We start from the raw sequence: 23358 nt of genomic DNA on the forward strand, positions 1-23358 counted from the left end.
TAGAAGGGAAAGGAAACCTAATTGCATCTGATTGATGGAAATAAAAGATGTACTTTGTACCATTCATTTCCTTTGGGGAAAACTCCCAGGATCTGAGTTTCTTTCACGTTGTTCTGCACCTCTAACAGAAGTGCAGCAGAATTCCCGGAGCCCAGTCCTCTCCCAGGAGGAAGCTTTGCCCTTGGTGCTCTGTACCTGGCTGCCTTGGTGGAGCTGGCAGCTCCCTGTGCACTGCCAGGAGCGCCCTGACCCTTGTGCCTGCCCCGGGGCCTCCCCACGCTGTGGCTCCTCCCAGGAACAGAGACTTGCCCTGCTCTTTTCCCTCCCAGAAGCGCCTCATGTGGTGCATTCAGGTGCTCAAATTTGGAGCACAAGCGTTTGGTCTTCTTTGTAAACAGGACCTTACTGAGATTCTGACTTCTGCTTCAGTTCTTCCCATCCCTGACAAGGCGAAGGTGGTGGAGACAAGGTGCTCTTCTTTCTTCTTTCTAATTCCACCAAGCACTCCCATGCCTCCAGTTCAGGTGAGCGGTTTCACAAAGCTTGCGAGCACTTCAAGAGCTTCTGCACCTCCATCTCTGCATGATCTCTCCTTCCTTTGGACTCCAGCAAGCAGCTTCTGAAGTTACTGGAGAACTTCCAGCTTGTAGCAGGAATTAATTCAGACACTAATTTATTCCTTTGGGGCTCTTTTCCTGGGTTAGCTGCATTTTACCAGCATTTATCTGCATTCCACCCAACTCCACTGACAATACCCATGTGGGAGAACGGCAGGGAGAAATGAAGCACAAAGCAGCCTGAAGGATCTGTACTGGCAGAAGAGGTGATGCAAATTACCACTGGCTATTCCCCTGCTCTGGAAGACGGCAACAGAGCAGAAGCAAGCCAGGTTTCAGACCTGGAACTTCAAATGTAATTTTTTTTGTTAATTTAAACATGTTCTTTATTTTTACAGGCAAAGGGTGAGACCATGCTTAGGGGCAGTAATTTCAATATTTAAGTCACAGTGCTGTGTTCAGTGATGTCTAAGAAACATGAGCTGTCAGAAAACCTGGCTTATTCTCCAGTTACTCAGCACTGGCTGCACCAGAGGAATCCAACAAGGCTGCTTTTCAAAGACACCTCCTGACTGATCATCCATTTCTTGATGCTCCAGTGGGCTTTTCTGGACAGGTCTTCCCTGTTGAGCCCAGCTCCAAACAGCTGCAAGGCGAAATATACTCCCCTCCTTTCAAATTCTTCCCCAGGCTAAAGGAGCATTAATTCTGTGATTAACTACTGAGTGAGGCCAGACCAATTCACAGAATAATGCTGGAGAGGGAGATGTGATCATTCATGCTACAGAAATAGTCAGCAGAGAACATGGCACAGGGTAACTTAAAGGTTTGTGTTGCAATGAGCTGCTGTGATCCTTCCAGCATCACCAAATTATTATCACCAAATAATTTAGAAACCCCCCTTATCAAGGAACTTCTTAAAAACCTTGTAAAAGTACAAATAAATTATATTAACTGGTTCCATTTATCCATGTCATATCTATGCTCATGACTTCATAAAAAAACATTTCTGCTTTTGCTACTTTGATTTTAAAAATATACATTTTTATAACTAAATATTGTTTACTAACGTATTAATTAAATGTCAGTGACGGCTTTTGACACGTGGCACCCAGGGCAAGTAAATAAAATGGAAATTTCTGCTTCTTTATTAGTAATGACAAGGTACTAGTAATGTCTTTTCAGTTATTGTCCCAGCTACCAAGTCCCCCTTTTGTAAGAGCATAAAGGAGGGGCTAATAAGAGACCTTACAGCATCTTGATAAACCTCTATTTTAGCACTTCTGGCAACATCTCTTTAGATTCACGCCACTGTCAGTGGTAAGGGTTTGACCCTGGAAATGTAATCTCATGTACAGCATGTAGGACTTCAGTGTGATTTTCCTGTTTTGTATGAAAGAACAAGGCCAAATTCCTGGTTTTAGTTGTGACTACATAATTATATTGTCAACTGCTCCACGTTTACAATCCTGGTTTTGTCCTATGTGCTGTTTTTCTGTACCTAGCCTTCATCTCTCTCATGTCTTTTACTGAAATTCCTGCTCCTCTCTCGCATAATCAAATATTTATTCCTTAAGTACCACTCAATGCTATGGCCAGTCCCTCATCTCCATTCAGGTAACCAATTCCCATTACCAGCTCTCACCTGTAAGCTGTTTATCCATCCCAGAGCTGGGGGTCTCAGCCCAACTCCCAGTGCACCTGATAAAGCAAGCTACCCTCAAGCACTGCTGAAGCTAATGGCTAATTAAAATACAACCAGCCCTGGGCTGTTTAATTACCCTTTACTGTCAAGCTCAGCACAGAAGATGAGATTTTAAACCACAGGGACTGAACTTTGTCTTGGATCTAGTATGGGCAGAAGCGCCCTGCTGGCCAGGAGGAGCTCTGGCTCCAGCAATACACGTGTAGCTTAAATCCTGTGTGGTGTTCTCCAGTCAGGTTTCTGGCTTTGTGCCTCCCTCCTGGGCTGCAGCCTGGCCCAGCACACCAGCAGCACCTCCAGCTTCCCTGCGGGATGAAGGCTCAGCCCCCTGAGCTCCCCAGGGCACTGCTCCCTGCCCAGGCAGAGCTGCGGGAGCTCTCTGGCCCTGTGGGAAGGGAGGAGCCCCCTCTGCCGCCTCTGGGGGAGAGCAGGGGCTGACTGCACCCTGTCCTTGCTCACACCCCTCTCTGCACAGGCTGCTCCTTCATCCCCCCACGAGGGTTTCTCAGCTGCCCCCTCCACAAACTGTTTCATCAGACACGCTTGGCTACCAAGCCCAAAAAATCCCCAAACCCTGGAGAGTAACTCCTGGGGCTGAGGCCATGGAGCATGACTAATGCAGAGCTGAGAAACCCTGGCAGCCTATGACAGCACAGCTGTAAAGTAATTGTTAATTCTGCTGTTGTTAACAGGAATGCTCCAATTTCTCTCTCATGTGATTCGTCCCATGTTTCCCAATAACTGCTGCAAAACCAACAACCTGCCTCTTCACAGGAGGCAGCTCTCCAGCATGGAAACAGACTGTCCTGAAGTCACCTTTCCCTGCCTCCTCCACATTAATACAGGCAGCAGCAGAAGGCTGGCTCCTATCCTGCAAACACATTTTCAGAGGGAAAAAAAAAAAAAGCCTTTTTGTTATCTTTGAAAGGAGCAACAAAATGTAATAGACCTCTTATCCTGATTGTTTTGCTAGTAAAAAAATGCTCCATCAGAACACGAACTCTTTAGCTGCAAGAACAATTTCTCTTGGTCACCCATTAGTAGGATTTCCTTAGAAATTTCCTGAGGCAGGAGATACTAAGGAGAAATTCTCATCCAACACCTTAACACCAGTTATTTTTACCCTTGGGTTTGAACTTCCCAAAGCTAGGTGCTAATGCTTTGGCACCAGTGTTAGCAGCCAGGGCCTGGAACAGGGAGTCAACTCTCACACTGTGGTACAGCACATTTCCCAAAGAATACAGGATTAGTTGTCAGTGCTCTCAGATCCTCCTAAAACAATGACCAAAAACTGGATTCTTAAGAATGCCATCACCCTCACAAAGGTCTGGTACGGAGGTCAAAATGAAGAGGAAATTGTTTTACATTTGTTTAGTCAGGATGAGTAATTACTCATCATTGGTGCATTCTTGTGAAAAAATGGCAAAATACCCTGCAGACTGCATGCTGCCAAGTAAAAACAGGTAAAATATCATACTTGCTAATGCCTTTCTTATTCCATTTGTGTCAGAATTTGAACAAGGGTGAAGAGTTTAAAAAAACCCAACCCTTTAGATTCCATTTCAAAAACTTAGTGCCCCCACACAAATGCATAAGGTTCAGCCACCCCTGAAAGCCACATTATCACCAGGAGGATGGGCTCTAAAGCAACTCATTTGGAGCCAGCAGTTGTCCCAGCAAACAAAGCATTTGATGGGCCAGACTCTGACCTTGGTGCTCATCATCTCCCAGTAACTCACTGTCTCTGGAACCAGTCTTGGACAAACCCCTGCCCCAGGGAATTATTTAAGATGATAAAAAAGGGACCTTCACACCAGCACAGAGAGGAGCTCTCCATATCAGCAAATCTGACCCACTAGCACAGGCTGCTATGCAGAATTCCTGCCTAGGATCAGTGCTGCCTGGTGAGGCTCCTTAAGGCAAGTAAGAATTTGTCAGGGCACAAAACCCTCATGCAGGAGTTCTCCAAGGCTCAGTGCTGGCAGCCCTGAGCACCTATTGAAAGCAGTGAAGAGGCATTTACACACTGCTTTGGCAATCAGCGAGTTATAATTAGTAATCAACATCAGAAATGTGACACTGGTATATACATTTCAAATTTCCAAGTATGCTTGTCTTAGGAACAAACCCAGGTAGCTGATAAAAACATCATGAGGGCCTCAGTCTACAGTCTGGCCTTACTCCCTTCAAGGCACTTTGCTTTTAATTTCAGTGTTGGAAGAAAAATACTTGCAGAGTTAAGGCTCTGGCTCAGAACTCTTGCTGCTTCTTTAAACAGGAGCTGCACTGCATCATGTTATCTCCCTAAGCAGCTATCCCACTTTAGCTTCCTCAGAGGTCAGCTCTTATCTCTGCTAAGTACATCCGGTGTAGAGAGGAAATTCCTTAATCCTATTCTGTGTGCTTGTTTCATATGCACAGCCATAATTCTCCCACATCCAGCCTGGGCCATAAAATAAAAATCCTTGACTGCCACTACTGCTCTGTGCTGTACAGGAGACAGATGTCCACTGGGAGAAGTTTGCTGGGGCTGGCTCTTAACTCTTGTATGCTACAGCAGAGGTATGTAAAATTAACAGACATGACTTAAAATGCAAAGCAAGAAACTGCATGGATTTTCATGTCTACTAAATGCTAACTACTGGAGTTCACAGCTTTTGAGGAATACAGGAATCAGGAATTTGACAAAAATTGGCAGAAAGCATGTGCCTCATTTACTCAAGAAGTGTATTTCACTTTGGTGTTTTTACTTAAGCCTCCTAGACAAGAACTCCCTCAAAGCTTATTACAGGATGTTTCCTCCTTGCACTGGGGCTGACGCAGGGCTCACCTGCCCCTCTGGAGAACAATCTTCCTGCAGCCCTAGCACGTGCTTACCTAAACAAATCCTTCTAATTTTAACTCCCTTTCAATTACACTTGGCTTCTGGGAAGGAGAAAAAGAAAAAGGCAGCACCAGGATGTTTCCATGTCCATCTGCAGCCATCAGGAGAAAAAACAGACAAACCAACCAGACAAACCAACCACCTCACCTCCACCTGTGGTGCCAGATACCATCCATGGGGCATTTGCAATTCCCTGGTTTTGTATTATCCCTGGTAAAACTGACCAGCCAGAGGGTCTGTTGGAAATAGGAGGCAGAGATACTTAGGTCACCAGGAAAAACACAAAACCCATAGCTCCTTCCCAAGCACATTTAAGAATTCTCACAAGTGCCAACGTGAAGCAAGTCCAACTCTCATTCAGAAACACACTTGTGCTATAGAGGCCCTGCTTGCACATCCCTTGTTTACAGAATAGCTTACAGGATAGTCACTCATTTAATACCTGGGCATTTTTCTTATCTTAGACAAGAAAAACTTCCCTCTGAGAAAAGAAAGTGAGTTTGCTACACCTGAAAATTAAATGAAACAGTTCAACCAAAAGCTATTTATCACTGCATGAATCTTTACTGACCCATGAGGTTTTTAATATACATGAAAAATAGTTTCTGGATTGATTTTATTTCTATACAGAAAACACCTTCTAAGCCCTGCTTTCTTGAATGACACCCTTCATCTCTTGTTGGGCAGAGTACTGAAATACAAAATTTTATACTATACAAACAATTTCAACAGAATATTTAACAAAAGGGAGTAAAAAGTTTAATACTTTTTTAAAAAGCAATATAAAAATCTGCATTAGGAGTGAAATGCAGGTCCATCCACTCATCCAGTCTGCAGAATCCCTTAATCATTTTCTCCTGTAACAAAGAGGTGCACATTCTTCTTGGACTGTAGCATTTGAGCGGTGCGGTCTATGCCAACCACTGCAGCCAATTTCTGAGCATCATACTTGGAGTAGAGCACAGTGCAAGTCCAAGTAGCATCCACCCCACTGTCTGTGGCCTTCAGCATGTTGCAAATCTCACTGTAGAAGTGGGAGTATGTTGGTAACTCGTAGAAAATGAGGTTCCTAATGCCTTTTATCGTATACCTGCAGCAGAAAAAATAAAAACAAAAAAAATTCAGGCAAATTTTACAAAATATGCATGGTAAAACATCAGTCCTCTATCAAGTCTTCCAGTTTCTATCCACCTCAATGCACATCAGCTGCAGCTCGACTTCACAAATCCCATGTCACGGACTGAAGACTAAACAGAGAAATAGAATTTATGGGGAAAATCTCACAATGCCAGGCACAATGACTTCCCCTAAAGTACCAACCACCACCAATTTATGAAGTGGTCAGCCTCTGCAGCTTGGATTTTAATACAGTGAAGCCTGATCAGACCAAGCCTCATGAAACTTTTCGTATTTGCCAACACATCTGCTAATAGAAAAAAATCCTGTTCCATTAGGAACTTGAAAGCAGCTCCAGTCAGGATGTAACAAATTTTCCAAGTGGCCTCAGCTTGCTGTATTGCATTATTGAACCAATTATATATTCCTTCCAAAATTTTATACAATTACTGTGGCACAGATGAACACAAATAAAAGGCCCAATGAATCCCATTTGCAGGCTGTATCATCCTGTCCTGACATCACTGGAACTTGGAGCACTCATCTTCCTGAAAAAAGCTCTGCTCATGACAAAATATTAAAGTCTCTGCAAAGGGACTGCTGACAACAGGCAAGAACTTGAAAGTAAACTTAACAACTCTTACTTCAGTCAAAGAAGTCCTCAGAGGGATCCAACAGATTCAAAAAGCAGCACAGCCCATCTATGACTAAGGTCAGACTCTACCTTCAGAACAGCGCACACAACTCAGAGGGAAAACTCAGTACACAACTGTTGTCATCTTATTGCAAAGCTCCCCTATCTTCTTGGTGATTTCTCATGGGCATCTCCTCACAGCACTGACTCCTTCTTCACACCACAGCCAACAAACTCCATCTCTCCTCACCCAGCTAACCCATTCTTTTGTAGCACAGCTATTAAGGCTGTGTCTAATAAGAACACTCAATAGGCTGTGGCCTATTAAGGGCAGGCCTGTTCCTAATCTGTGGTGATCAGTACAGCTGCAACTCCTCAGGGGTGAGACTGCCTTCTGTGCTATTCTCTTACATTCTATCCCTCCACACACAACTCACCTTTTGTAGAAGTGGAAACGCTCAGTGAACAGCAGGAACTGCTTCTCTCCCTTGAGGAAGAAGCGCCGTGCCCTGCAGACAGCAGCCTTTTTGGTGTATTCACAGATGTGAGTGAAATTCAGGTCCTCTTTCTTGAAGTAGTTGCGAAGGCGCACGTAGTCGAAGTAGGAGGGGACGTAGATGAGCGTGTGGGACATGATGGCGTCGCGGTACTCGGGCAGAACTTTGTCGATGAAAAACTGAAACCTCAATTTAAAAAAACAATTATGTTTTAACCAGAGTGAAACCTCAGCTTTCTAATACTGATATGAGCTCAGACAGGAGTATCATCAAACAACAGACTGCCAAAGATTTTCACAACTTTTTTCCTTCTTTTAACTTCACAGGATTTCTACATGTGTAGAAGATAAAAGGCATTACCAGCACTACACAACTGTGGTATTGAGATTGGTATTTCTTCCCCAGACTGTATTCTCCAGTGCCTTTGGCAAGGAGAAGGTCAGTATTTCCCTCCACCTCTACAGAGCCCAGCCTACACCTGAGGAATAATGAAGATGTACTTGTGTGGTGAGCCCACAGTGTGCTCTGCAGTACGCTCCACTGAGTCTGAAATTGCAGTCATTAGGGCACAGCAAAACAGTCTGAGACACACAGTACCTGCCATCTATCACAGAGGTTACACTGTCAGCTTCTAATCTCCGAAAAACATGAGGAAGCTGGACCACAACGTGGCTGATGGAGCCAGTGAGCGGCACGTTGCGGATGGCCACCTGTGAGAAGGAAGTAGGATGTTCAGGGAAGCAGCATTCCAAAGGCAGGCACATTGCAGACAGCTTTTTGCAGCTCACATCTGACAGCACTATTTTTAAGAAAAACAGTGCAGAAGGCTGTTTTTAAGAAAGCTCCAATACAAAGCTACAGTCATGATAGACAAACCAGGTCTGTTAAATGCATGATGACTGCTTATGTCCTGAATCCTATACATTTGAGATGGTCTCCTGAAGTTTTTGCTTTTCCTGTTTCTTTCAAAATACTAACAGTTCATGCAACTTACACAGTAGGAGATAAAAAAGGGAAGCAAACAAACTCTCCATTTAACAACAGAGTAAGTAAAACAAAATAACTTGAGTCTGTCAAATTAAAAAACCCCAAATCCAATTTCTGACATGAAACAGCAGCTACTATGAAAGAAAAATATCAAATAAGCATCACTGCATGAGGAGCAGCTCTTCATGCCTCTGGCACAGTATGTAATGTCATGGATTCAGACTGAATCATCTGGGTGAGGGAAACAATAGGCACACAGTCTTTCAGCAACTGAGTTACAGAATTTTTCTGCAATTGGGTTTTCTCTTCCTCTCCCCTCCCTTGCACACCAGCATTCCAGCTGCTCTGTGAGCTCACCTGCCCCATGTAATTGAAGCAGTGTTTGTTGAAGACAGAGTTGATCTGGGGCTCCTGGAGGGCGCTGAACAGCAGCGTCTGCCGGTAGTACTTGGACCAGTTGTTGAGATTCAGCATCCGCACTCGGGAGAAGTCCACGCCGTGGGAGTCCAGAGGCAGCAGGTTAATGTGCTTCATCAGGTGCTGCACACACACATGAAGACACATCACTGCTGACATCCCTGACTGCCTGCAAAAATCTCAACTGCAGTGGGAAAGAGGGCAGGGACCAGCAAGGCAGCACAGAATATAAACAAGCAGCACCTCCCAAGACACCACTGTCTGGAATTTATTGACCACAGCAAGAGCAATTTACTTGATTTCCTGCCACAGAACTGAAAGCTACCATCTCTTTAGTCACCAGGAACAGCAACTTTCTAATCTTCTCCTGGGGCAACTATAATGGATTTGTTTGTACTAAAGGCAATGGGCCCAAGGTTTCTGAGCTAAAAGAAGCCCAAGCACAGCACAACTCTCATCACATTCGGGTAGAGTTTGAAGAAATTCGCCACATTTTACCCTCAAGGAACAATGCCTAGGACTGGCATCCCTGCCACCACTTGGCAGGCAGTTGCACCTAAAGGGAAAAACAGAAAACAAACTCCAAGACTCATTCTGTGGGTATTGTGTAGGCTCATGTGCCCTTTCTGTGACTCCTGAGGGAAAAAGACCTTCTGGACTTATCCAAAATGCATAGTGACATCAAGTAGTCAAAATTCCTGGTCCAGGTACCTCAGAGGTGTTTTAATGTGGAAAAGAAAAGACTAGCCACAATGCAAGAGCTCTACTCGCATTAAATGTACAGGAAACCCTTCATACTGTTTAACTCTGTACATGACTAATGCTTAGTATGTGCAATCAGTGGAGACATGCACCAGCTCCTCTTGCTTCCTGGAGGAACCTGAAATAGGCTGCCCAGATTCCTCACATGGCTGCAATCTGACTGAGACACTGGGCAGTAGACAGCTGGCATAATTTCACCCAGATGTGATTAAAGGAATCATCATTCTTAATGCTGCAAGATAATTAAAACTGTCCAAAACCACCTTTGATGAAATACACTACTAAAGCACCAAACTAAGTTTTAGAGAGAACATGTACTACTACCCAAAGTCTGTAGAAAGAATATTCTTAGTATAAGGAAAATATCAGGGTGGAGGGAGGAAAAGAAATAAACATCCATGTCTAGAATCAAGTCAGTAAAAAACAGCAATACTGCTCACTGCCAAAACTGAGCAACATCAGACCAGCAAGACACAGCACAGCACAAAAATGAATGGACATATATGGGAAACACAGCACAAAAATGAATACGTATCTGGAAAACTCACCAGAACGTGTTCCCAGTTCTGCATCAGGTAAATGTCTGCTTGATCAATGATGAGGATTTCTATTGATGACAGAAAATCGAAGTCTCTTTTCTTCTCTCCCTCTGCACCAATGACAGTCCTGATGCCCAGGGGAGAGGCAATGATGATGTCTGAGGAGTAGAAGGGTGCATAGAGCCTCATGCTCTTCTGCAGGATGGCAACCCCTGTCCAACAACACCAACAGCAACTTCTCAGTTAACATCAATTATCAACCACGTTCCTCCAGGAGGCTCTGGAACAGTAATTTCTCCCATTTCCTCTCCCCACACTGATGAATATAGCTGGACACAACTAATCTGTCTGAAACTCTCCTTTCCCCATGAAGTGCATATCCACCCTACCCCTATTTGACAAGCATGTGGAAAATTTTCATGCAGTTTGGCAAAGCATTTCTGTATTATTTTTTAAAAGATTTTTCATAATTTGAATGAAAATTTTTAACTGAAACATATTGTTTCTGATTTTCTGCTGAACAGGGGAATGAGGAGACTAAACAACTTAAGAAAAAAAAATGCAGAAATTATTAACTACTCCTTTCTCCCCGAATCCTGAACTTTGGGTGTTATAGTAACTGTTACTTTAATCTGTCATGAAAGATTTGGGGTGGATCTCTGGACAATCAACTCTCATTATTCACAAGGCTGAATGATTTGCTACTAAACCAAAAAGGACAAGGTTCTTCATGCTACAGTGACTAAAGTCTTGCACCTACACTGCTTCTCACACCACATGTTGCAGGGTACATTCTGAACCAGCCTATGCACCACCTCTCATGTTAGAGACACGAAAGGGAAGGAATCAAAGGAGTTTGTGTCATAACTATGTGGCAGCACTTCCAGACCCACAGTTTCCTGGTCTTAAAAATGCAGCTAGTGCAGACCACATTCAAACCACCCCCCTCAATCTGCCCAAAGTCTCTCCAACTTCTCTCCCTGTCCATGTGAAGGCAGATAGCACAGCTTCACCTGAAGGCCCTTCTAAGAATTTCAGAGACAGCAGCAGGGACCCCTCCTGCTGTCTATTTCAACCCAAGGATAAAAAATGAAAAAACAAAGAAAAAAAGAAAAGGTTCAATTGGTTGAATTTCCAGGAAGAGGATATCACTTGTCACAGCATATACACAGTTTAGAAACATCAAGTCTTTTTTCTGTTTAAAAATGTGAAAGAATGGTGGTTTTAGTAAGGCATAACAAATGTGCTTTAAATTAGATCTTTGTGCAGAAGTAACAGGGTGTGCAGCACAGTAAGAAAGAGAAATTATTCTGCTTCTATAATCTGCCTCTGCAAGTTAACAGCACTGAAAGTTTCTTCAATCATGTCTTAACACTTAGGAAGTGCAACAAGCAGAGTGTGGTATGGGAGAGGACTGAAAGGAAAATTATTATGCTACTGAAAGTAAGATGCTCTCAGCCAGAGAGATATTCACTGGGGAAGGAAGAAAGACTGACTGCAACCTGCACACATCTTCCACTGTATCATTACATTTCTTGGGGTGCCAATTTATCTTTCAAGGTGCAGTATTTCAAAAGCCTCTCATCTGTCAAGTTACAAAAACTGCCTTCTCATCTTAGCAGCTCCAGGAACCAAGCCATCAGCTAGTTCTATGCATACTGAGTTACTAAACAGCATAAGTTTACAATATTATATGAAACAGTCTCACATTTTCTGCTTGTCCAACACTCCTACTTGCTGGCTACCCATTTGCTTCCATGAAAACCATGGGAAGCACAGCAGAAAACTGCTTTGCTCAGTACTGAGCTTTAATTTTGTTCCAACCATTACACGAGACATTGTGAACAGGCTAATTAAACCCAAAAGATTTTTTTTTTATAACATGAAAAGATTTTGCTGCATAATCAAGGCTATCTTCAAAATGAGGTGTGGGCAGTCCTGCTACAATAAAGCTGTCATTGCATTTTAAATTATTCTGAACTTGATGTGAAAATAATTACTTCTCTATTTTCTCTTCCTTTTTAAGTTCTGGAAAGGCAAGAAAGATTTTCAGAAAAATCCAGGTTGCCAGGGCAAAACCAGCAGGAATACCACACAGCCTAGAGTCTCACCAAACTCCCAGCTCTGATGGCTCTAAGGCATTTGGGAAAAATTTGTTATGTAGCAGCTCTGTACAAGCCAAAAATCATCTGTTCAGTAGGTTATTACCAATTCTGAAGTGGTCATCAATGTTGCCAGCAAAGACAGCTTCATAATCTTCAGGTCTTTTCAGGTTGGGGGGCTTCTCTTCTGGGTCAGAGCCATACTCCCCTTTGAAGCGCTTTTTATTACTCACATCTATTTTCTTCTTGTCATTCACTTCGAGGAGACTGATGAGAATATGCACAATGCGCAGCGCACACTCCCTGAAGGGCACTATCATCAGCACCTGTGCAGATCGACAGTGACAGAGAGTAACCCATCAAACACAAACACTCGCCATTAAACATATGTTAATTAAACCTGGCTTGGATCTGCCCCCGTGGGGCATCCCAGCAATCCAAACAAAACCATTCTGACAAGCAGTAGGGAGGGAAGATGCACTGGGATGCACTGCTCTTGAATTGGTCCTGGCCAGCAGCTCAGCCTGGCTGCCCATCTCACTCAGGGGAACTGAAAACTAAGCATGTTCTCCAGGCAAGCAACAGCTCCTGTGACACAGAGAGAGACAGGCTCTTGGATGGGTGGCAATACTTTCTGCACAGAACTCCAAAATATAAATGGCTAATGGGGGAGTCTACACAGAAACCAGAGATTTGCCAGGCATGCAGCAAACACTGAAAACCAACTCTGGAATTGTTCAACAGGCAGCTGGCACACCAGGGACTGGCTGTCATTGTTGAATCCACCCGGTTATCAACTACAGGATGCTGTGAATCCAGGAAGGACTGGTTTGGGGCCCAAACAGAGAGATCCTTTCATGCAGACAAGGCCTTACAAGTGCCTAAGGACAAAACAATTTCTGGCACATCTCACGTTAAATGACAGCCTACGCTACCTGCATGGATACTGAAGATTGATACGGAGGCACCTGTCTGCACTGGCAGATTTAAATATGGGAGCAGGAAAACTTATCAGTCTGTGGTGATAGGGACAAAAAAAGAGATTAAATCAAACCCATGGCTTGGCACAGAACCAGGCTGGCTAACAACCCTGAGCTCACTGCTTCTCACACGGCATTCTCCCTGGCCATGGAGGACAACTTCAAGGCATGATGAAGGAATGTAGAAAGGCATATGCCCAGGAACACACTCCCTGAGAGAGCAGCAGCAAAAACACTTGTGGGCAAACTGCCAGGATGTTTGTACAGCCTGAGCAGGCAGCCAGGGCGGGGGTCATGGAACCAGAGCTCCCTTACCTTAGGCCTGGTGAGCCCCTGGTCCCTGTGGGCATCGGTGTCGGTGCCTGGCTTTCGATCCCTCCGGCGCGCGTTGTTGCTGAGCACCTGGGCGTTGGCCTTGAGCACGTGGTTCAGGGCATGCAGGCAGTACGCGTGCCGAATCTCCTCTCCGTTTGTTAGAGCAGATCTCTCTGGATAGAACAAGTCCCGGTAGGAATTCATGACACAGAACAGCTCTCTTTGTAACGGGGTAAAAGAGGAATCCGTTGGTTTGTCCGCTGCTGACAGGAACTGTTTATTCACTTTTGGCCAAGTGGATTCCAAAGGCTTGTGGAGATGAAGCTGTTTCACATCAAATTCTTTGTCTGCTTTGAAAGTTTTCTGTTTCTCCAAAGTGGAAGAAAAAACTACTTGACCCAGCCTTGGCCACTGGAAAGAAAATAAGCCAACAAAACTGAGGAGTCATATGTACCTAACCTTGCACACTTCAAAGCATATCACCACAGCTGGTGATATCAACTTTAATCAAGTTCGTGAGATTAAGGAAATCATCTTTTCATAATACAATATTTTTGCATTTTTTTTTCAATATGCAATCCCTTTGAGAGTCTGCCAGGATAAATGACAATAAATTTCAGCTTGGTAGATCTGGATGGATCTTGCAATGATGTGTCTGTAACTGTTCCCATGCCAGAGGAAGCTGAGGAATTTTCTGCCTAACCCACCCAGCAAATCAGTGGCTCAAACCAGGGACGAGATGAGATCCCTGCAGTCCAACTGTGCTTACCAGCTGACCCCAATGAGCACATACTTTGATCAAAGAAGAAAATAAACCCATTAGGGGCTAATCCCAGAAGTTGTGATACAGTTGTTAAATGCAGTCTTGTTGGGTATCTGTCTGATTTTGAACAGCTATCAGTGCAGTAGGGGAAAACTCTAAACTTTAAGCCTTCTGCCATGCAAGTTGTCCCCAGCTGTCCCCGTAAAGTAGCTACACCAATTTAAGCAAAGATATATCATGCATTGCTTCAGGTGGCACTGGTAATTTTGGCCACCATGTGCCAAAAAAGTAAATTAAATTTCAAAAAAATCACAGCTTTCCCTCTAACTAACCATTGGATATCTTCCAATGAATGTCACCCAGCATATGGCTGACCAGAATGGGAGGCAAGTCTCCAAAACAAAATCAGATGTGGAAACGTTATGAAGCAAAGGTTTGTCTAAAAATGAGTATTTTGAAAACCAATATTCTTTGTCAAGCAATGAGGTGGTTTTCTGGTAATGTAGTTCACATATTATTGCCAGAATTAAGTAATAAAGTAATATAAGCAATAAATTCCCCTTCACTGTCATGTAAATGTGTACAGGGACAGAGCCATCTTGAAGCAAGAATGTGAAAATGCATCACAAGTGGCTTTAAAAGTGCACATGGTCACCTCAGAAGTTCACCTGCAGAGCACATTGCTGGCATTGTGCTGTCACCACTCAGAAACAAGCCCTGTTTCCACCCTTTGTCAAGGTTTTGGGACTACAGCTCAATGTCTAAAGCTATGTGTTTCAGGTGTATCAGCATATGCCTCCAGGAACAGCAGACTTCACATTTCAACTCTTGCCCAGCAGTAAATGAAGAAGAAAACAGTTCAACAACAACACAGTGAAAAAAAAATCTGGATAATTCTAGTGTCAGCAGCTAATAATAACAACTGTGATCTACTTCACTTGTATAAAAAAAGGATTATTTTGATCCAGGCATCTTTAGGAATGATGGATGGCTACAGAAAATTATTACCTGACTTTGACTTGAAGTTTTAGGAAACGTAGACATTTTCTCTATTTCCTTTTCTTCAAGTTCTTTGTCCATGTGCTGCTTAAATGGATCTATTTACAGTAACAACAAAAAAATAGCCTGAGAACTATTGCAGTTAATAGCAGAATCAAGTTGCAGAATGGATTTGCAAATGAGATGAACAGTCTCCATGCTGGCCAACACCACAATTCAAACTAGTTATTTCAAAGCACTTGGAGATGAGAGAAAGGATGTCAAATTCTCTCTGCAAAGAACAGAGAGAACAGATTTGACAGATTGCTTTTAAAAAAGAAAAAGAAGCACTTATGGAAGTACTAGAATTTTCAAGCACTAATGAAACGTTAGACAGGAAAACAGTATGTACTGGAAAACAGTGGCAATTTTTTGCTTTAAGCTCTGGCACATCCATTGCTTGCAGGTGAAAAGGGCTGTCAATAGTAAAGTCCCAAGTGAACTTGCTAACCTTCCTAATTTACAGACAGTTCTGCCCAGTGATATGAACACAGTCTGTAATAAAGCAGAGAAATATTAGGCGAGTTTTGGAGACGGGGGACAAGAATTGCCTGGAGTGAGAAAAAGTCTGATTTATCTAATCAGCATTTCTTTTTGGAAAGGAAAAGAGAGGCAAAGAGCTGTTAAATCACATTATACTCAAAGACACTGGCACGCACAAAGTCACATGCAAAGTTAATTGTGAAAGCCAAGCCAAGTATCCTGCTTGCAGCACAGCAGCATTCACTGCATAAAGAAAACTAATTAGGGAACACTGGTGCTTGCCAACAAATATCCAGCCCACACACAAGTTACCCGGGCAAAAGTCAAGACATTTACTGATCATGACAATGAAAAAAAATTGAGAAAATCTTTCCAGAAATGGAAATGAACTGGATATCATTTAATTGTACTGCAGGGTCTCTCCTCAGTTGAGTTTTACAGATTCCAACATTTTCCCAATAAAGTAGAGGGAGTAATGGGGTGCATTTTCAGGAATTTTAGTGACCCCAGGACCAGAGTAGAAATTAATCCTCTTTCTGCTGTCTAAGGTGGTCCATTTTCTGTAATAGATTATAAAGACACTTCCAAGCTGCAAGAACCCACTGAGAAGTAGTGCATCGTTTATAGGTGGAACAAAGCTGTTAGGATACTTAGCATGCAGTTGGAGAGCTACTGTTCTCATTAAAATGCAATGCCAGCAGCTTAAGTCATATTCTCATGGTAACAAGAACGAGCTGTTTTTTCTATCACATGGCCCTTTGATGCTTCCACACATTTCATGTATCACCCAGGCTGCCTCCCAGATCTAATGTCAGCTGCTGCTCCAAGATGACAAGCCAGCATCACTGGGGATGCTACAAACATATTTTTCTCTCTCAAACGATGCCATCTGATATTAAAGGCACAGAGCATTAAATATGAGCAGAAGCTGTGCAAGAACCAGTGCGTGCCCTGTCGCTGAAGGATCGCACACCCCTGCAACACAGTTATTTTGTTACATATGGTGGGACAACTCCAACACTGGAGCTCCAGATGCATCCATGAAATGTATCCCTTTTAAGGGATACACCCTTAAAAGACACTACATGTGCTCTGCTGATGTTCCACTCTCTCCCGATCCTGGTGCAGCCAGACTCCCCTGCATAACCTTCAAAATTCTGAGAGCGCTGAGCATTTGTCTAAATTACTGTGGCTGCTCCAAGCTTCTCAGAATCTGACCTCTAACTCCACTGAGATGTGAAGGATGCCCTCACAGGTCAGCTTTGTGATTATCTACTGTGCTGTTTGTGCCAAGAACATCTTCCATAGTCAAGTGCAGGCTTGCAGAGCTCTTTGTATTACAGTGGCTTTTAAAACTACTATTAAAGCAGCAGAGCAAGAGAACATCCTTCACACACTTTTCTAGCCCCTGATACTTTAAGCTTTACCAGTCATAGCAGAAATCCCACATGAATCCCAGTCCCCAGGGGCTACAGAGAACAAATGGCTCAGCTACACATCTGCATTAGTGTTAAGGGTCCCTTATGTAACCAGCTCACATGTGGGCAGCATGAATAATGTGGTGGAGGAACTTAGAAGCTGTACAGCCCATGGCTAGGGTGTTGGACAATTTAAACATGTTAACACATACTCCTCTAAAGGCAGATCCTTAAACACAAACACACAGTTTTTTACCTTCTGGAAGAGCTTGTGAAGAACTGCTGTCTTTCCTATCTGCATTGCAATCTCCACTCTCCTCTTCCATGAAATTGGTTTCCAAGCTAAATTCAGATTCGTGTTTCACATCAGTAAACTCCTCAATTACTCCATGATGTGGGTCACAAGGGGTATCTGTGCCATCAGCCTGCTCCTGGCTGAGCATCTGCTCTGCTGTGTCTGACAATTGTGAGAAAGAAACAGGTTATTCTCTCCTGGAAAAGTTACTGTCTGTAGATGTTGTTCCCTTTGAGTTACCAATTTTCTTCTCCCAAAACTCTATCAAAAAAGATAAGAGCAGACTTTGCATTCTACCATAAAGATGAATTTTGGCTAGCATGCCAAATGTTACATAACACAAAACGTGGTCTCCCAGACAAAATTAAAGAAGTAACCTGTTTGGGGAATTTACTTTTAGTTTCTGAAGACCCTAAATAACTGGAGATTATTAAAGGTTGGCTCCTCTCTCCCAGCATTTCTTTGCAGATTTCATGAATGAGGACACCTTGCCATAAAGCTGGAGGTTTCCTTCCAATTTCCATATTCTTTCCCATGCTGTGAGGCAAACCTTTCCCTCCTCTCGGTGGCACAGCCAAGCCAGATGCTGCGTGAGGGAACAGCTTGTGTCTCCCATGAGTGGGTGAGAACCCCTGGTCTGCTGCTCCATGTGGATTTCCTCTGTGCTGCCGCACAAACAACATCTGAGGAAGCAGCAGCAGGCTGTCTGGCACAAAATGAGCACAGCTACCCTTTCCCCTGCTAAATCCTTCAGCAGCTGCTGCTCCCACCCACACAGAGCCAATGGAGCAACAGAGTCTCCAAGGCAGAAGAGCACCCAGCCAACAAGACAGTCTACACCAGGATCCTGGCTAAAAACATACGTCAGTCAAACAACATTCACCAAAGAAGCACGGGAAAAGACAAACCACCTTCTTCCTCCTCTGGAACATCATTCGTCTCTTCTTTGCCTTCCTCTGCTTCTCCAGTCTCCTGGGACCCTTCACTGCCCATTTCTGCCTCACTTTCCTCAGCTTCTTCGGATTCACTTTCATCTTCCTCTTCCTCACTCTCAGACTCAGGCGAGGTCTTCAGGGTAGCCAGGAGCTTATGATATCCAGAGACCTGCTCCACTTCAGTCTCTGAATCACTTTCTTGACTTGATTTATCAGAATCGTCAGACTGGAAAGCAAAACAGAGTGTAAACAGCAACAACAGTAACAGCCTATAAAGCAGCAGGCAAATACCCTTACTTCTACTTGTGCTATTATGTTTCCCCTCTCACACTAAACCTTTACAGAGATGCAATGGAATTTTTCAAACCCCAGCATTTTATGCCAATCATTATACTGGACACCTCCATTTAGGTTTTGAAAGCATCTTGGGAGACGGACTGAAGTGCCTCTTTCTGCACCAATTTGACTTGGAGCACCACAAAACCCAGTTCTTTCAGTGTCAGCTGAGTGAGGACATTTGATCTCCACAGACAAAGCATTTACTGAACCAGCATCAGATTCTTCTAAGAAAACCACACACGGATTGAAAACTGTAGAAAGGCACCCATACAAGGGACAGAGCATGCTGGAAATGCTTCTGGCTTTCAAGAAAGTAAGTGAAATAGCTGTCAGTGGGCAATGGTTCCCTGGGGAGTTGGTCAGGTTTGGTTCAGCTGTACAGCTCTACACTTCAAGCAAGCCAGACTTGAGCCGGTTCTGTCCTGGGCTTGCACAAACCAGTGTCCAGATTACAGCCAAAACTATAGTGAAACCATGAGCATCAACACAACAACATTACCTTCTTTCTTAGTTTCTTTTAGTCCCAAAAGGAAAAAAAATCAGTAAATACTACATTAATGCACAAAATTGCTACAGGAAACAAATGGAACAAAGTAATTAATTTTTCTATATCAAAACTTTGAAGTCTTTTATTAATCTGATCATAAAGGAGATTACCAAATTGTGACTGAAAGCAGAGTAAAGCACTGGCAACCTGAAGAAGGAGTATTAACATATTTCTTTGCTCAACAAAGAACCAAGTCTCCTAACTCATGCAACACTAAGTTTACCAACATTATTAAAACAACTTAGAGTATGATCTTTCACTGTGACTAATACACAAAAAGACTTAAGAACTGCTGTTATTTCCTGCTGCTTCTGCCCTCTGATGGTATTACAGTTTAGAGGCATTCATTACAGAGAACAATTCAGATCCACACAAAAATTACATTCATCTTTTTCTCCTAAACACTGGTTTTCTAAGTGGAACAACTTAATCAGCCTGAAAAAGCTGGAAACGTGAAATGCCAAGTTCTTCACTTCACTAAACTACACAAAGATAAAAGTAAGGAAGGAACAAAAATACATTACCAGTTCACATATTTGAGTTTCTTCTGGTCTTCCAGAAACCCTGAAAAGAAAGCACTAACATGCCTTACTCTGCCAATGATGTTACACACAGGATGAATGAAATGAGGGGAAGAGTGATTTGATGAGTTACACGAGTTTAAAGAATTAAAAGAAAGCTTAAAACCCAACCATCACACATGTCTCCCTAAGAAAACAGACTGGGTGTTTACCCTTAGTATAAACCTTAAGGGTCATCCTCTCCTCTTAGGTGATGTGGCCCTCTGCACACGAAGCCTAAGTGCTCAGGCATTACAACTGATCAATAAAAATTTTGAAATAAAATCCAGTGTTAATCAGAAGATGAGGTCTCAAAAGGAATTAAAAGCACCTAGCTACAAGGGTAGTTTGTAAAAAAGTTAACCAGAGACAGAGAGTACTTCTAGCGCTAAATATTGGTCTGTGAAGGGGGAAACAGACACAAACTAAAGGAAAACCAGCATCAGTTAACCAGTGTTGGGACAGCAGTTCTTCAAAGAAGCCACTGTGCAAGCTGGGCTTAAACTAACCTCAGTTCCTCCAAAAAGATACAGAGTCTTGTGTGGGACTGAGCATCACTGTATAGGTGACACAGGACACTCCCTGCAGTAGGCCTTCCACCCCAATGCAGACAGGCCAGGAGGGTCCCAGGGGACACACAGACCTTAACACCGCGTGCCTGCTCCTACAGGCTTTACAGCAGCAGCACAGATCATCGGGACTAAGCAGCTCCTTCCTCAGAAGTCCATACGTGGGCACAAAAGGAAGGAGGTCATTTTGACAGACGGGCATCCCGCCGAGGAGGGAATGGCTCCTGTCACACAGATCTTCGCTACTCTATTGTCATACCCTTCCCGAGATCAGAAAAGAGCACGGAGTAAACAGTGGGAAAGCTGGAACCCTGACAAGCCAAGAGACTGGCCTGGTATCAAAATGGGAGCCCACCTCACACCACTCCTTTTCCCCACTCCTGGCGGCAGCCTCCGGGCTGCACCACAGGAGTTTGCATTTGTTGCAAGAAAATCCGAGCCGACATTTCCCGCTTTCCGCTCTGCTTTCGACATTCCCGGCTCGCGAGCGGCAGTGCTCCCTGCAGCTGCAGCTCCCCTCCTTCCCTCGGAGCCCAGGCCCAGCCTGAGCGGGAGCGGCGGCCGCCCGGGCCGGCCCGGGCTGAGCGGGGCCCCTCGGCCCTGCAGCCCCGGCACCGAACGGCGGGCAAGGGCCGGCCCCGCCCGGCCCGGCACTCACTTGTCATAGAACGGGTGCTCCTCGCCGAACTCCCGCAGGTGCTTCTTCTGCTTCTTGCTCAGGCTGCGCAGCAGCTCCCGCCCGCCCCGCCGCTTGCCCATGCCGGCCCGGCCGCTCCACGTGGGTGCCCGGCGCGCTGCGCTGTCGCACGGCGGGGCGGTGCCCGCAGCCCGGCGCCGCCCGGTGATGCCGGGAGGGCGTCGCACCCTGGGAAGGCGGGGCCGGGGCGGCTGGAAGGAGAGGCGGAGGGGGGTGAGCTCCGGGGCCGAGCCTCGCCCCGCCGGCAGCAGCCAGCGTGCGGGGTGGGGAGCGGGCGCGCATTTGTTCCTGCGATCCGCGCTGGGGAACGCAAAGTACCGGCAGGGAACGCTTGTCCCAGACGGTGCCCAAATCCAAGCCCGTCTCGACGCCGCTGCCCGCCGCGACCCGAGCTTGGTGCGGGCCGTGACGCGTTTCCGCTGCCGGAGCCGCGGTTGGCAGCGGGGCGGGCACCGCACACCGGCAGGCCGGCGCTGCTCCCGGGCTCGCGGAGCGCAGGCAGACACTACTGGAGCCACCGCACTTTGTCCAACTGACCCGTGATCTGCAGTGCTAACAGCTACACATCTGCTGGGAAAACTACAGTCAGGCTAGAGGAAGAGACCAAACTCAAGTCCTTAATACTCAGGCTTCCTTATTCTAAAAGCAATCAAAAGCTCCAAATGAAACCCCTCTGAAATCTGACTCTTCTGACATGTCACTGCTGAATCTTACTGAGCGCTGCTAAAGCGTGCTTTACTGCATATGGAGACAGTTTTTCAGAAACAACCATAAATTTTGTCAAATACAGTAAATTCAGTTCTTTGCATTAGAAGTTCTTTATACCCCCGTGTTTCTGTATGACCTAGCTGAAACTTCTCTAGTCTTTGGTAACAAAGGGCTATAGATGGTGTTGTAATTTGCAAAGCACACATAATAGGTTTCAGTTTGTCTCTGGAGTACAAGAACTAAGTGAGGGCAACACGATTCCAAAGAGGATGGAGGCATGGAGTATTTAACATTCGGATTGTAGCTTCTTTACTATCTTGACCTGAGGGCACCCATGGGTTTGACTGAAGCAAGCAAGCCCATTAACTGCACTTCAGGTACACAGAAGCCTCTGGGAGTTATCCCTGCATGTTGTTAATCCCATGGTCAGTCTCTTCAATAAACCCCTCTGGCCTGGGGAAAATTGTCTAAATCCAAACCATTCCACGGACCTGCTTTACCCAGTACCCCACAGCACACAGACAGCAGCAGCAGTTGGCTGTGCCCAGCAGCAGAAATTCCCTTGGCAGGTTCTGTCGAAGCTAACATGTTATGTAACAACACTAAAATAAACGATTTCCAGCTAGCAGGGTGTTTTTAGTGAAGTTGGCAGTCATGCTCTGTAAGAGGAAAAATATTGCCAATCAATCCCGCTTCTGTCAGGAACGTGAAAAAGGCACGATATTTTTGTTGCAAAATTGTTTCTTGTTGACTTACAATTTGGCATTGGGAGACAGCAGGAAGAGCAGGAGTCTGTTCAGAGCTGAATCAGGAGAGCTCAGGAACTCTTTGGGGATTGCATTCTTGTGTATTAAAAAGAGAAAATTATAAGACCTTGGTGACAGAAAGCCTGTAGCTCGGACTCCAGTGTGGTTTGTACACTCTTTCCAAAATTCTGGCTATGATGGCATTTCACACTACTTTGTGGAGTTTCAGCCTGCTTTTAAATATTGCCTTATGAATTAAAAATGCATGGATCCCATTATTTTGTTTTGAATGCTGGCACTTGCTTCTGTGGCCATTTATTCACACTTTTTTCACCAGAATGGGAAAGTTTTTCTAGCAGCTTAGAAGATTTGGTCCTGTAGCTTGAAGTCTATCCTCACCCCCTTTTCCTCTTTCCATCCTGACTTCAATTTAACCATTGAAACCAATGATGATATTCCTGGAATTGCTTCCCTCTTTCTGTTCAACTCCTTCCTCCCTCTTCCCCATTCCTTGTGTGAGAAGGATCCTACTTGGGCAGTATTTGGTGTTTAGGATTAACTACTTAAAATGTTGTGGTGCCATTGATGTGTGTCTTAGAAGATATTTTTCCCAGGAAATGAACACCTCAGCTCTCTCTCGTGAGGCATGGGCAGTAAAGCAGCACTGATGCTGATATCCCATAGACCAGTGAACATGTAACCACTGTTACACGATAATCTCTTTCTTAAATTACATCTCTCCACTTGAAAATTTTAAATAACATT

The 23358-nt window shown here is 44.4% G+C and overlaps 1 protein-coding gene across 1 annotated transcript; it reads right to left on the reverse strand.

Annotated features, from left to right (window-relative positions):
• Positions 1-5690: 5690 nt before the first annotated feature.
• On the reverse strand, positions 5691-21221 carry UTP25 (UTP25 small subunit processome component). The gene is made up of 12 exons (XM_054279967.1): positions 21101-21221; positions 19838-19877; positions 18401-18653; positions 17454-17654; positions 15267-15355; positions 13496-13906; positions 12307-12526; positions 10108-10310; positions 8738-8920; positions 7991-8103; positions 7334-7579; positions 5691-6236 (listed from the first exon to the last, which is right to left on the reverse strand). Exons 1-12 carry the CDS (start codon positions 21199-21201, stop codon positions 5990-5992), a joined length of 2307 nt encoding a protein of 768 aa, XP_054135942.1. The 5' UTR covers positions 21202-21221; the 3' UTR covers positions 5691-5989.
• Positions 21222-23358: the final 2137 nt, after the last annotated feature.

This window comes from Melozone crissalis, unplaced genomic scaffold (assembly GCF_028551555.1).
Source record: "Melozone crissalis strain CALT ecotype California unplaced genomic scaffold, PUWL_Pcris_2 ptg000027l_1, whole genome shotgun sequence".
NCBI lineage: Eukaryota > Metazoa > Chordata > Aves > Passeriformes > Passerellidae > Melozone > Melozone crissalis.